This window comes from Dermacentor andersoni, chromosome 1 (assembly GCF_023375885.2).
Source record: "Dermacentor andersoni chromosome 1, qqDerAnde1_hic_scaffold, whole genome shotgun sequence".
NCBI lineage: Eukaryota > Metazoa > Arthropoda > Arachnida > Ixodida > Ixodidae > Dermacentor > Dermacentor andersoni.
In genome coordinates, this window is record NC_092814.1 from 118,210,074 (window position 1) to 118,225,183 (window position 15,110).

The window sequence follows — 15,110 nt, forward strand, 5'->3', positions numbered from 1 at the left end:
TATGTAATCGCGCCTGTCCAATTCATTACAATGACCACATAGCGGTTAACTGATCTTCGCTCCTTTCCACAGTTCCCTGGCATATCTTTCAGAGCTCATGCCGTCCCTGCTTCGGGGGGAAAACTTGCCAGGAATGCTGCTCACTGCAGTGTGCCGCCTACATTAGATGTCCAATAATGTCGCCAGCGCGCAATACTGCATACTACACAGTATTGTTTCTCCTCTTCGGCACTGTCAAGTAACTGGCTTGAGAAAACGCTCTTGAAGTTTCAGTCTTTGATTAAAATATATGCCAATGGATGCAATGTCTCTTAATAACAACTAAACAAGAAACACGAAAAATACCAATTTCATCGCGTCGAAATTAACACTTACTATGGACGCTATAAGATGATTTGACTTTTATTCTTGTATCGCATATTTGTTGAGTCATTGCTTATGTAAACTTAACGAAACCAACATGAAAGAGCTGTAGCATAGCGGCAGCAGGTATTCAAGGACACGATTGATTGCGCATAAATTGATGTAGGCTTGTGCTGGCAGTTCTAGAAGCTCCAAGCAGTGGATACGACGCATGCGTTATCAGAACAGTTATGTCGTCATTATCACACACACACACGTACACGCGTGCCTTTGTGTGTGTGTGTATGTGTGTGTGTGTGTGTGTGTGATAATGACCACATAGAAGTTCTGAAGGACGACACGAATACTGGCAGGGCTCTTAGAGTCAACGCTGGGTTTGCTCTTTATGTCGTTGTATTTTTTTATTTTGCTTTTGTGGCTTGACGATCACTGCCGCCTTGTGTCTTGGCCGTGAGCCCAAAGTAACTCTGAGAAAATGACCGATTGTTGATCCATGCCAAACAGAGTCATTTTCTGTCTATTTTTAGAGCTTATGAGGCAGACGCAGAGCACATGATAAATTTCCTCTAGCATGGTGCGTTGCTCCGAGTCCGGGCTATCCTAGCAGACATTGAAAGGAGGTTTTACATCAAGAGCTGCTTTCTGCATTCATAGGAAAGGAGAGATGGTTTTTCGCAGCATCCACTGCTCTGAATTTGATGTGGCTTGTTGCATGTCAAAGAATAAGTTCTAGTCAGTGTGGGAACCAACGTCTTTATTTAGGCCGTCATATTTTTCTGCGCCTTGTAAGACATCTAAAGCGCACATAATTTAAATATGTTATTCCGCTCTCAAATACACCACTTATTTGTGAGTAGGAATTCTGCAATAACACTGGTAAACACAAACTATTTCACGTAAGCTGAAGGAATTTGTCCGGTTCAGAGGCTCCAGTAGATGCCAGTTTGCACAAACACAATATATGTTTTTGGTGCTGAGGTACCGGTTTGTAAATTCTGTGCTTCAATTTTTCTTAAGCTTACCAATTTCCAAGAATTTCTTTCTCAAAAGTTAATTCAAATCGGTCCAGCGGCTGTCTCATATACAAGCATTTCTGCGTTTTACATTATTTGAATAGGAAAACCAGAGCTGCCATCGTGCTAAAGCTTCCTCTTCAAATAACACTGAACAGAGTCCACGTCAAGTGTATGCCAAAGACCTTCGTATAGTTTCTCTGACTGGACCCGCCGTGGTTGCTCAGTGGCTATGGTGTTAGGCTGCTGAGCACAAGGTCGCGGGTTCAAATCCCGGCCATGGCGGCCGCATTTCGATGGAGGCGAAATGCGATAACACCCGTGTGCTTATATTTAGGCGCACGTTAAAGATACCCAGGTGGTCGAAATTTCCGGAGTCCTCCACTACGGCGTGCCTCATAATCAGAAAGTGGTTTTGGCACGTAAAACCCCATAATTAAAAAAAGTTTCTCTGATTGGATTATGGTATCCGATATCTAAACTCCGGATCAAGCATAGAAAGAGCCGGCTATCGCGCTGATCATGCAGAGCCCAAAAATGTGTTGCATTTGGGCGCTTAATGTGTAATTTGTCCACTTCTGGGCTCAAAAATTGGGATTTATATAGAGGACGAATCCCCAAGGGAATTTGTTGGCTCTGTCTCAGCCGCAGTGTCGCGATCAATGCTATCATGTCGGGGAAGCCGTGAGACTGCGCCCTTTCGTTGAAGCGGAGCTTGTACTATACTCGGTCACGTCGAGAGCAAACAAGTAACAATGGCCGCGTTTAAGCACAGATTCAGTAATCTGCTGCACTGCTGGTTCCGCGTCACAAAATACAGTCCGCATCTGAGCCTTATGACAGAGTGCTAAAGGCACCAATGCGTGAGAAACACAAACTTATTCTGTTTGCAAAAGCATGGGCTGCTCGCCCACAGTCAGGACATCGTGTTCAATGCAGTTCCCGCCAAGAAGCCCTTCAACACTACGCAGGTTTTCTAGCAACTGACTCATCGGCAGTGGCCTAATGCATTATGCAAAATTCCCGGTTGGCTGCGCAGTCTCACGAGTTTAGTTAATAAGTCCCTTTGTAGGGTACTTTGGCCGCGTAAAACGCTATGGCAGACTGCAGTTTGTATTACCATGAGCTAACTGTACTGTTAACTGGGATAACTGCGCTAAACAGTTTTACGTGATTTTATGGCTTAGTTAACTGCAGCGTTGTCGTGAGCAGTGGACCTTTTGTGCCGGCAGCAGCAGGTGCAGCAGCGCTGAGGCCGGCCTTGCAGTGAGGGCGGCGCCCTAGGCGCACAATGCGCTGATGTCGGGCCGCCGCCAGGCCCTGCTGTGCGTCGCCCTTCTCGGATTCTGGGCCCTCGGCTCCGGCTGCCTGCACTGCAAGCACCGAGCTCGCATCCTGCGATATCAGGTCGGTAGCATCGCGCACTGCACTTGCGCTACCTACATACACATGACAGCCTGTGCTTTAGATACATGCATACGCGTGATAGCCTGAGTAGCCAGAGAATATGTAGAAAGGGCGGAGCAACTCCGAAACCTTCCCTAGTATGCGGCTGTTTCGTACTAAACTAAATATGCCTGCAATAGTTTAATAGTTTTGAAACTGACAATAGCATGTGACTTGGTTGCAGGAAGGTAGTCTAAAGCATGCTGAAAAAAAAGCAAAACGCGAGAAAGCTCGCAAAGCCTACTCCTTCAGAGCATAAACTTGTCAACGAAGTTTCGATATTTTTCGCGCCCTGCAATGGGTTTATTAATGTAGCGCTAGACGAATGGCAAAATAAACGTCCATTGCGTTTAACTTTGCAGAGCGTTTTATAGCTACATGCTATTCAGGGACTGAGCCGTACAATCGCTCTTCGGCCCCCAGGCAGCGCAGGCGTTTAAGTCCACGCATATGCCATGTCTTGCGACTGTGTAACGCGGTCGCGGGTGGGCCATCTCACGAAAATGGCGGCAGTTTATAGAGGAAAAATAAACAGTTTAGTGTTAGCTTGCCTGAAACTCGTGCATTATATCAGGTTAACGAAGAAAATAATTATAAGGGCAGTTTGGTACGTGTGCTGCCATGCTACGTGTGCCCACATCGAGAGAATTGAAATGCAGACGAATAGGAATAGAACGATTCTCCACAGAGCGCATAAAAAAAAAAAAAAAAAAAAAAAAAAAAACTTACGGACGCTACCGGAACGCCGCGTCGCTGTCACTCGCGCACGCGGTCGGCGAGGCGGGATCGTAATGTGCCAGTCACAGCGCAGAAAGCCTTAACGCGCTCAAATCGCGCAGCGCCAGCGACCAGCCGGCGACGATGAGCGGCCGGCGGTGCGGGTGTCGCGGCGCGCCACCAGCGCGTCGACGCCGGAGGAGCGTCTGGAGCGCGTCGAGTCGGTGGCGTGTGACAGCACCGCGGGCTCCTTCCCAGCGGACTCGGCAGCCGCGGCCGAGTCGTTCCACGTGGTGGACGTCGAGCTGCCGGAAGCACACGCCGAGCTGCTGCGCCAAAAGGTGGACTTGGCGGCCCGTCTGCTCGTCCAAGTGGCTGGACACAACAGCGAACGTGAGTGGCCGCGACACGCGGTAAAGGTATTCGACGACGTCAACGTGCGTATAGTGGCCACCGACGGCAGACGGGCAAGAAAGTGGCCACGCATTTTCTTGCTTACGCACGTTGACGAACCATCGTATCTTCTTTGTATAATGTTATCAACGCAGAAAAAAGAAAGGAAAATAAATAATATGGCCGGAACCACGCACGGATGATTGTCTAAATCGAATGATAGCTTTCTAGTGTAGACGTGTAGGAGATTAACATCGGGTACCACAGAATTCATTTTTACTGTGCTGAGTTGCACCACTTACTGTGTGCTCAGCATCTTGTGGCTGTTGTAGCCACTACACTGATAATCTCAGCCACTGTACTCGTTTGTAGCTGTACTGACGCTCGTAGCAGAGAGGCGCGCGAAACTATAGCTTGCAAAGGCAACCACAGATTGTGCTTATCGGGTCGGCAAATTATCAACTGGCGTAAGCAAAATCTAACAAACAAAATTCGGCACGTTGCTGCTGCATCCGTAATAAATATTCAGTCCTAAATAAGACGAGGACCATGGTCACGTAGAAACACTGGCGAATTCCTGCAATTCCGTAGCACCTGCTTCTGGATACGCTTTCTGACAATGTCGTTCAATTTCAGAGCGTTTACGTTCGAGTCTCTAACATTAAATAATGTAGTTTTGCAACGGAGCCGATCAGTAGATAAGACAAACTTTAATGCGAGGACAACATCCGTCGCAGCAGCGCTTAAAAATAAAGAACGAGGTACCCGATAATAATGCTTCTTAGAAACGTATTGTTCGTCACATATCCAGCCCCCAAGTCGAGTTCGTGCCGTTGAGACATTTCGCATGACTTATCACGAGGTCACGCTCCACGAGGTAGCGTGCGAGTGGCAGACTACGCCTTTTTTTATCTTCATGGAACGCGTAAGTTATGTAAGCATATATACCGAGTCACAGTTCGATTACATATAGCACGTTTGCCTAATTAAACACAACGCACGTACCTCGTGGGGTGAGATAAGCAGCCAGTCAAACGTCCTTGCATTGTGGAAGTAACAGAGTAACACAGTGATGGGTACGAATAATACGAACCTTCAGGGTTGCATGTCGTCGTCACCCTAGATAAAAATTTAAATTTCCGGTCTCATTTGGCGGACGTGAATACACCGGGAGGGGGGGGGGGGGGAGAGAAGGGGTTTCTTCTGTGCTGGGAACATAGATCCAGCGATTCAGTCGGCCATTTCGCAATTCGAAAGCTCGTATGACGTTTGCAGGGCCCGAAAAGCGTCATTGCACTGGTGTCTAGCCACCGACGCGCATGGGAAGAGGGGGTGTGCGACATAAGTAAGGCGCGCGCAGTCGTGATAAGATGTGAGACCTCAAATCCGTTGGTTCCGCGTTGGGTTTCCACAGCCGCCGTAGTTTCGGGGCTGTGTGCCCCCCCCCGGGCGAGGTTTGAGGCAATTTATTTCTGGCCTGTGGTGAAAGGCGAAGCACCGTGCCCCTCGACGACCTTGCGCTACGCGACCTAACGCTCCGAGGCGCCGCGCTTTACGGCCGCGTGCATAGACAGCGAAAGTGATATCAGCGGTCGTTGCGTGCGCAGTGTCACCCTCGTGGCCATTTTTTTTTCATCGGGGCTAGGCTAACGCCAGTTACGTGCATAATTATGAATGACCTCGCTTTGCTGCCGTTGCAGGCACGGTTAAAGCCACGATGAAAACGAAGCGGGTTTATTATCAGCGATGTTATGTGCACAGACATTCCGGCTTGTATCAACATTTCTGCAAATAAGTTATTACTCTGCTCACGAGTTCGTGTGCAATAAAAAAGTAATGTTGCATTGTATTTCACATCACAATTTGACAACAACCTTATCGAAGCTGTTGCCAATGGGAAATTCGAAGTAAATGTATACGTGCTGGCTAGCATCCACGCACAAGCATCCGATACGCCCATACGTGCACAATCAAGCTATTTGACAAGTTTTATTGAAGTCCCACTGCGTGATCAAAGCTACATGATGAAAACGAGAATGAATTTGTGTGTGTGCGGCGACGGTTGAAGCATGAACACACTCTATTTGAATAAAAAGAACAAAGGCAAATATATATATATATATATATATATATATATATATGTATGGTGAAAAAAAATATGGCAGCAAAATTCACGCGTACGTTCTCCCAGAGGCACCCATCGTTTGCAATGTCATAATTGCGGCAGCCGGCTTGCACAATGATCGAGAGCGATTTGCAGCTCGCGTAAACAGACGCACGGCGCTGCAGGATTACTGCTGCTGCTGCTGAACGAGACGCTGGCCTCGGACGAGCGGTTCTCTGCGTGCCGCGTGCTGTTGGCGGGTGCCAACGGCACCGCCTCGCATCCGTGGGTCACTTACATGGCATCGCTGAGCCGCGCCGAAGCCGGTCGCCTTGCGGAGCGCCGCAACTTCCAGCTGGCCAACGTGCCGTGGCTTCCAACCGAGGACGAGGACGACTCGGCGGTGGCAGCGACGGCGGGCCGACCGCGCGTCGATGCCACCACTTACCGCGGCCGCTGGTCCAACACCTACTACTCGTGCCAGTTGCGCCGTTGGCTCGTGTCCTATACTGTGCTGGTGTTCCCTGGAAAGGCGCCGCCACCGGCATCCTCGTCCGGCTCCCCGTCACCCTCGAGGTGGGTCGACTGATTGATTGATTGATTGATTGATTGATTGATTGATTGATTGATTGATTGATTGATTGATTGATTGATTGATTGATTGATTTGCTTTCGTGCGCTTAACGTATTCCGCAGCTACATCTCATCTCCAAGATATGTGCAGTAGGGAAGACCTCAGAATTAATGTTTGAGCTTTGGAGCTCTCACACAAAAGCCCCAGTAAATTAGATGCACGCTATCGGCGGAGTACGCCCGCCACGGCCGGGACTAGTCTATAGCGGATGACAAAGCGCTTGCTCGTCTACTTATGATCAGTTTTGTGCCCTGACAGTACACATTCTTATTGAGAAGATTAATGCGTGGCTGCTCGCGTGGCGCCGGCTGCACTTGTAGTACCTATTTTTGTTTGACCGAAAAAAAGAAAGCCTATACTGTAAATACAAGGCGCCAACAAGAAAGGCTACATCGTTTCATTTGCAGTTTACATAAAACACAGAGCCCCTGTTAAAGCCCTTGCGAAATGCAGTAATTCTTTTGCGCCATTTATTCTCTTTCTTCCTCATTGGAATTGCTTGAGGCGCGTGTGCAGGAATAGCCGAAATATTAATATTTCCGACCCTGCTGTTCGCAAGGGAGGGCAACGAGGGCACTGTTACAGTTTTTAAGGACTATAGACATGGACAAGCGGTTGTAGCCTGAACTTATGTTTATAGTGCTACAAGTGCTACTGTGCTGTGCGGTGATAGTATTCGGTGACAGTGACCGATTGTGATTGTGTGTCTGCGCTCCTTTTCTTTCTCTATCTCTACTTTCCTGTCACTCACTTCCCCCTCCTCTCATTCTCCAGCGTAGGGCAGCAAACCGGATATTCCCCTCTGGTTAACGTCCATGCCTTTCCCCTTTCTTCTGTTTCTCTCTCTCCGACCCTGCTGTACAAGGCAAAATCCAACTACGAAATTTTAAGTGAATCAGCATCTGTGTTGATTCAGCGTTGTTCTTGATAGACCATTTTTCCCGATCTTCTGCTTGTGAGCGACGAATAGACTGCGGAATCTCTAGCTTTCCTGTATCTGGCAACACATCATATTCGATCAAAATTCTATGGTCTTCAAAGTCATCGATGACCCAAAGACGTGGTGACTGCATACAACAAGACACCAGCACCCCTGTTTTCAAAGAAGTATCGCTTATATAAAAACTTCTCCCAACATCTCGTTAACTTGTCTTGTTGATGGTCTCCCGTTGCGCAGCAAACATGCAACTGAAAGTCCATAAGCACGGAGGTCCGTAAACTTCCTCTGGAGCCGTAGAGAAGCTATAGAAAAAGTGAGAACAATCGGTGATCTCAGTAATCGGGTCATGTGTTCTAATATGAACACATGAAACGTGGCGGGTATATGACGGTATTTCTTTCCTGGGAGGACAGAAATACTTGCTACAACTTGAGCGCATTTCATAGTCCTGACCTAAAGCTTACGCTGTGTATGGAGACTCGAAATCAAGAAAGGACAGAAAAGCAACAACATATGCAGAAGCCGTACTTTGAAACGTTTGATGGAAAAATACCCGAGATGAGCTGTTTCTATATATACCTCCCCTCGTAGTTACATTTAGACCGATGGGTCAGTCATGCATTCTAGTTCAGCAGCTGCAGTATTTGTCCCAGCAAAATCTACAGTGATAAAATTTAGAACATTGCACTAGACATCAACGATGGCTGTCGAACTTTCAGCTCTGCGTGCAGCAATTCAATTGGTCAATCAGGAAACATCCCAGAAAAGGTCCATCTTCTGCGATTCCAAGGGGGCCCTCAAAAGTTTGCTCTCTGCCTTACGCCGCGGACCTCACGAACGACTTGTCGCAGACACGCGAGAAACTTGCCATCGGGCAGTTGAAAAGGACATGACATCGCATTTCAATGGTTGTCAAGGCACTGTGGGATCCTTGGAAACGAGCAAGCAGACGCATCCGCACGATCTTCACATAACAGTGGCGATTGCGTCGCCGATGCCAAGAACAGACCCAGCGGTAAAGCTCCGTGCGCTTGCTCGAGAGCTTACGTTGGCCCAATGGTATTCCGCAGACTTTAAAGACCAACGCCATTTTTCCCTGGATCCTCATCTGAAGCTCCGCTTTCCACATGGCTTCCAGGTAACTCTCATCTATCGCCTGTGGCTTAGTAGCTATTACCAATGCGTACTCATACCTCATCGGAATGGCCACAAGTCCGGATTGCGAAGTTTGCGCGTGCAAAGAAACGACAGCGCACCTTCTGTGCGGTTGTCGTCGTTTCAATGCACAAAGTCCTTAGCACCACGATCGACAAGATTGACAACCGTCCCCTTACGGAAGCCAGTATTCTTGGACCCTGGTCCCAGCCGACGTCGGCCCGAACTGCCTAAAAGCGCTAGTACGCGTTTTAAAACAAACGGTACTCATTGGTCAAATACAGAATGTGTGAACTGCTACATTCCCATTTTTGAAAATCTTTTCTTGATTTCTTATCTTTTCTACCCCTTACCCCATCCCCCAATGCAGAGTGGCCAACCGGACACTTAACCTGGTTGATGTCTCTGTCTTTAACCTCCTGTTTTTCCTTCCTTCCTTCCTACATTCATCACGGTCAATGTTCTGCAGTGCACTAGATTTGCTGCAAACTACGCGTAACATTCATTTGTGACATACAACACCCGTACACCAAGACAGCGACGTAGGCCCTTCGATAAACACGTCGCGTGTACGTGTATTGCAGGTAACTGACCATGTATCTATAAGCCCGTAACGGTACCGCGCTTTCTGCCATCCGACGTGAAAGGTATACTCGCGCAGCCAGGTATGGTCGCGTATTTTCTCAGTCCAGCGCCATTATATTATCGACAGTTGCGTCTGTCATCATTCTGTCCTCCGCCTACGACGGCCGCGCGGCAATGTTTCCATCCGTCGCTCTTCGTCTCGCAAAGCAGGTAACGAGAAAAGCCTTTCGTCGCTGCCCCTTTCGGCGGCTGATTGACGACGTGCCCTCTTCGCCGCGCTCACGGCCCAGATGCAGCGAAAATGGAGGGCGGCCATGTCCGGCGCCGAGCAATAATCGGCCGCCGCCTTCCCATGCAGCCGTGGCTCCATTCTTTTGTCCCTTCGGGAACCCGGCGGCGCGCTTCTTCGCGCGGCCCAAAGGCGCTAGCGTGCTGGCTTCCCCCTCTCCGTGCCACCTCTCGCCCTCCGCGTCTATTTCTCGCAGCGTGGGCGCGGTGACGGAGGCCAAGTAACGAGCAAAACAAGGCGCGGATAATGCCGTTCTCCCCCGGCAGCGCGGGCCTCGGCCGTGTTTACGAGATCCGTCGCAATCAGCGTCATCATTGTTTTGGACACTCCGGTGGCGTGTGGCAGCCGCGGATGAGATATAATTCTCCCCGACTTCCTGCCCCATATGCAGCTTCTCGTCCCGTACTCCTGGCGCAACAAAACACGGCGCTCTGTGCGTCCGTATAGATCTGCCAGCCGAGAGACCGTATTCGCTTCATCAGGAAAAGAGTTGTGTAAGAAAATGCCTCGAGAAGCGTCGGAAACGCGCCGGCAGGAAAACAGAAATACAATCTTCAGTCCTCCGTGGACGTCATCGGGATACATAGCGTGAAAGGTGCTTGATATTTTAATGAAATGGCATCTACTGTACTTATGCTGTTTTCTTTGAAGACATCACCTGGCCGCTGTTCAAAGGCGCTTTGGATTTTTTCCCTATAGGTGTTTGAATTCTCGATATTAGACGTTGGCAGAAGTAACTAGTTCCGCGTGGGGTTATATTTATTCAGGCTAGCACCAACATAATCCCTAATCTTTGGGCTCGTTAGTCTCTTCTTTTTTTAACCAAGAGACGTTTCCGCTACTTCCCCCCCCCCCCCCCCACCCTGAAAAAAAAGTGTGCAAAAGAGGCGCAGTTTCGCCCGAAAGGCGCAGTTTCACCCGATAGGCGAAGCAGCGAGTGCGAAAGCAAATTAGTGGACAGCTAGCTATACGAAGTATAGTAGTTTTATCGGCCGCATAAGCTTGTAAACAAATGGATACAAACTATATTAACAAGCATGGTGTCACACGCACAAGCAAGCATGAACACATCTCACTCGATGACCGCGGAAACTAATTAACTAACTAACTAACTAACTAACTAACTAACTAACTAACTAACTAACTAACTAACTAACTAAATAAATAAATAAATAAATAAACCAGTGAAAGCTTTCAGTTTGCAATACAGCGTGCAGTACAAACTGGGGGTATCAAAGAAAAAGCAGTCGAGAAGACCACTCACTGACAAAATGCTGGAGTGAGGAAGCGCGGCAGCAGCAGCGAGCGAATTTATCTTCGTGTGTCTTATCGCATCAACGCGAACTAAGCCGCGAAAACACAGCACGCAGTGGGCTCTGTACCCGTCTAAGATAGCTTTGAAGATACAGCGGCCCGGGAGGTCACCCGGAATAGAACGCGCCCGTCTCCCTACTCACCCCCTGGATCCTTGCGCGCGACTGAAGGCGGCGCGCTTCCTCCCCGCTTTCTTCGTTTGCGTGCGCGAGATTGAGCCGCGATCGGCCGGCTAAACCTCAGACGCCTTCACTCGTACATTCAAATGACGGCGCGCGGCGACGATTTGATCGCCCTTGGACTTTATACGGAACCTCATGTCGACGCCGACAGCGACGGCAACGGCAAAAAGGCACCTGGAGCGTCCATATATCGCATTAAAAAGTCGGAGATAGAAAGGAGAAGCAACATTCACTCAACGGTTTGTGTTAAGGGAAACTCTTTTCCAAGCTCTTCAGTAAATTTGCACTTGCGTTTCGGCATTATTCCCCGTGCTTTACACACCATATGCGTGACTATCAAGAGGGCATGTAGCGCATGAAGACGGTCAGGTTAGTGCGCTTTGGCTTGGCTACGGCTCGTTAGTCAACGCATTAAAAAAAGCATTGTAGCTGGATCGAGAAAATGTACGAGCCATAAGTAGTCATGCGTTCTAGGAGGTGCGATCGTTCGCTTGCCCTCACGGAATTGATCAGAATGGCAATTTCGTCTGCAAAAGCGCCACCCAGACCAAACACATGAAGGGAAGCTAACGGTTCGCTTTCTGAACCATTATAATATCGCAGGTGCTGCTGCCTACCTTCCAGCAGTGCTTCGCTTTGCCGCCTGCCTCTCGAGTATTCTTGAAGGTGGCGCCACCCCACTGAAGAAATTCAACAGCTGATTCGGCACCACAGAGCAGCCAGTTCAGGCTAATTCAGGGTCCGAAGAGGCTGTGAGTAAGCCAAACGTGCTAACTCAAACGTAACACAATTAGGTTGTGGAACAGCGGGACGACGGCGCTAAAAGCGGTAGGTGTCCCGCCTAAATAGAGACGTCTTGTCACCTTAACTTAAACCAATGACACCGTTTCATCTGCGAGTCGCTTGGATTCAATTCAATTCAATTTATTTTTATTTCCAGAATTACAAGTGTTCTGGTGGATCATCATCATCATCATCATCAGCCTAGTTACGCCCACTGCAGGGCAAAGGCCTCTCCCATACTTCTCTAGCTACCCCGGTCATGTACTAATTGTGGCCATGTTGTCCCTGCAAACTTCTTAATCTCATCCGCCCACCTAACTTTCTGTCGCCCCCTGCTACGCTTCCCTTCCCTCGGAATCCAGTCCGTAACCCTTAATGACCATCGGTTATCTTCCCTCCTCATTACATGTCCGGCTCATGCCCATTTCTTTTTCTTGATTTCAACTAAGATGTCATTTACCCGCGTTTGTTCCCTCACCCAATCTGCTCTTTTCTTATCCCTTAACGTTACACCTATCATTCTTCTTTCCATAGCTCGTTGCGTCGTCCTCAATTTCAGCAGAACCCTTTTCGTAAGCCTCCAGGTTTCTGCCCCGTAGGTGAGTACTGGTAAGACACAGCTGTTATACACTTTCCTCTTGAGGGATAGTGGCAACCTGCTGTTCATGATTTGAGAATGCCTGCCAAACGCACCCCAGCCCATTCTTATTCTTCTGGTTATTTCAGTCTCATGATCCGGGTCCGTGGTCACTACCTGCCCTAAGTAGATGTATTCCCTTACCACTTCCAGTGCCTCGCTACCTATCGTAAACTGCTGTTCTCTTCCGAGCCTGTTAAACATTACTTTAGTTTTCTGTAGATTTATTTTCAGACCCACCCTTCTGCTTTGCCTCTCCAGGTCAGTGAGCATGCATTGCAATTGGTCTCCTGAGTTACTAAGCAAGGCAATATCATCAGCGAAACGCAAATTGCTAAGGTATTCTCCATCAACTTTTATCCCCAATTCTTCCCACTCCAGGTCTCTGAATACCTCCTGTAAACATGCTGTGAATAGCATTGGAGATATCGTATCTCCCTGTCTGACGCCTTTCTTTATTGGGATTTGTTGCTTTCTTTGTGGAGGATTACGGTGGCTGTGGAACCACTATAGATATCTTCCAGTATCTTTACATATGGCTCATCTACACCCTGATTCCGTAGTGCCTTCATGACTGCTGAGGTTTCGACTGAATCAAATGCTTTTTCGTAATCAATGAAGGCTATATATAAGGGTTGGTTATATTCCGCACATTTCTCTATCACCTGATTGATAGTGTGAATATGGTCTATTGTTGAGTAGCCTTTACGGAATCCTGCCTGGTCCTTTGGTTGACAGAAGTCTAAGGTATTCCTGATTCTATTTGCGATTACCTTAGTCAATACTTTGTAGGCAACGGATAGTAAGCTGATCGGTCTATAATTTTTCAAGTCTTTGGCGTCCCCTTTCTTATGGATTAGGATTATGTTAGCGTTCTTCCAAGATTCCGGTACGTTCGAGGTCATGAGGCATTGTGTATATAGGGCGGCCAACCTTTCTAGGATAGTGTTCCCACCATCCTTCAACAAATCTGCTGTTACCTGATCCTCCCCAGCTGCCTTCCCCCTTTGCATAGCTCCCAAGGCGTTCTTTACCTCTTCCGGTGTTACTTGTGGGATTTCAAGTTCCTCTAGCCTATTCTCTCTCACCTTATCGTCGTGGGTGTTACTGGTACTGTATAAATCTCTATAAAACTCTTCAGCCACTTGAACTATCTCATCCATATTAGTAACGATATTGCCGGCTTTGTCTCTTAACGCACACATCTGATTCTTGCCTATTCCTAGTTTCTTCTTCACTGCTTTTAGGCTTCCTCCGTTCCTGAGAGCCTGTTCAATTCTATCCATATTATAGTTCCTTATGTCCGCTGTCTTACGCTTGTTGATTAACTTAGAAAGTTCTGCCAGCTCTATTCTATCTGTAGGGTTAGAGGCTTTCATACATTGGCGTTTCTTGATCAGATCTTTCGTCTCCTGCGATAGCTTACTGGTTTCCTGTTTAACGGCGTTACCACCGACTTCGATTGCGCACTCCTTAATGATGTCCATAAGATTGTCGTTCATTGCTTCAACACTATGGTCCTCTTCCTGGGTTAAAGCCGAATACCTGTTCTGTAGCTTGATCCGGAATTCCTCTAGTTTCCCTCTTACCGCTAACTCATTGATTGGCTTCTTATGTACCAGTTTCTTCCGTTCTCTCCTCAAGTCAAGGCTAATTCGATTTCTCACCATCCTATGGTCACTGCAGCGCACCTTGCCGAGCACGTCTACATCTTGTATGATGCCAGGGTTCGCGCAGAGTATGAAGTCGATTTCATTTCTAATCTCACCATTCGGGCTCCTCCACGTCCACTTTCGGCTAACCCGCTTGCGGAAAAAGGTATTCATTATCCGCATATTATTCTGTTCTGCAAACTCTACTAATAACTCGCCTCTGCTATTCCTAGAGCCTATGCCATATTCCCCCACTGACTTGTCTCCGGCCTGCTTCTTGCCTACCCTGGCATTGAAATCGCCCATAAGTATACTGTATTTTGTTTTGACTTTACCCATCGCCGATTCCACGTCTTCATAGAAGCTTTCGACTTCCTGGTCATCATGACTAGATGTAGGGGCGTAGACCTGTACAACCTTCATTTTGTACCTCTTATTAAGTTTCACAACAAGACATGCCACCCTCTCGTTAATGCTATAGAATTCCTGTATGTTACCAGCTATGTTCTTACTAATCAGGAATCCGACTCCTAGTTCTCGTCTCTCAGCTAAGCCCCGGTAGCACAGGACGTGCCCGCTTTTGAGCACTGTATATGCTTCTTTTGGCCTCCTAACTTCACTGAGCCCTATTATATCCCATTTACTGCCCTCTAATTCCTCCAATAGCACTGCTAGACTCGCCTCACTAGATAACGTTCTAGCGTTAAACGTTGTCAGGTTCATATTCCAATGGTTCTGGTGGACACCAAAGGCTAAAAGCTGTTGGAAAAACAGCTTGACTAGGCCGATGCCGTTATCATCTCTGTTGAATCAGTAAGATGAAATTCATAGTGTCCCATATTACGACATAGATGGTAGCTGAGCTTTCCGCTTTCTTTACCGCGATTATTTACATCACTGAAG

General features: G+C 47.9%; 1 protein-coding gene across 2 annotated transcripts in view; it reads left to right on the plus strand.

Moving 5' to 3' along the window:
* Positions 1-15,110, plus strand: part of LOC126545734 (probable G-protein coupled receptor CG31760) — a 211,909-nt gene that overhangs the window by 118,797 nt on the left and 78,002 nt on the right. Inside the window, exons 3-5 of one of the 2 annotated variants that reach the window (XM_050193686.3) lie at positions 2,612-2,783; positions 3,662-3,932; positions 6,222-6,612. In XM_050193686.3, the coding sequence (XP_050049643.2) occupies positions 2,676-2,783; positions 3,662-3,932; positions 6,222-6,612 (770 nt within the window). In that variant the 5' untranslated portion in view covers positions 2,612-2,675. Of the gene's footprint in view, positions 1-2,283; positions 2,784-3,661; positions 3,933-6,221; positions 6,613-15,110 lie in introns of those variants that run through there. The other variant, XM_055061949.2, reaches the window with a different exon arrangement.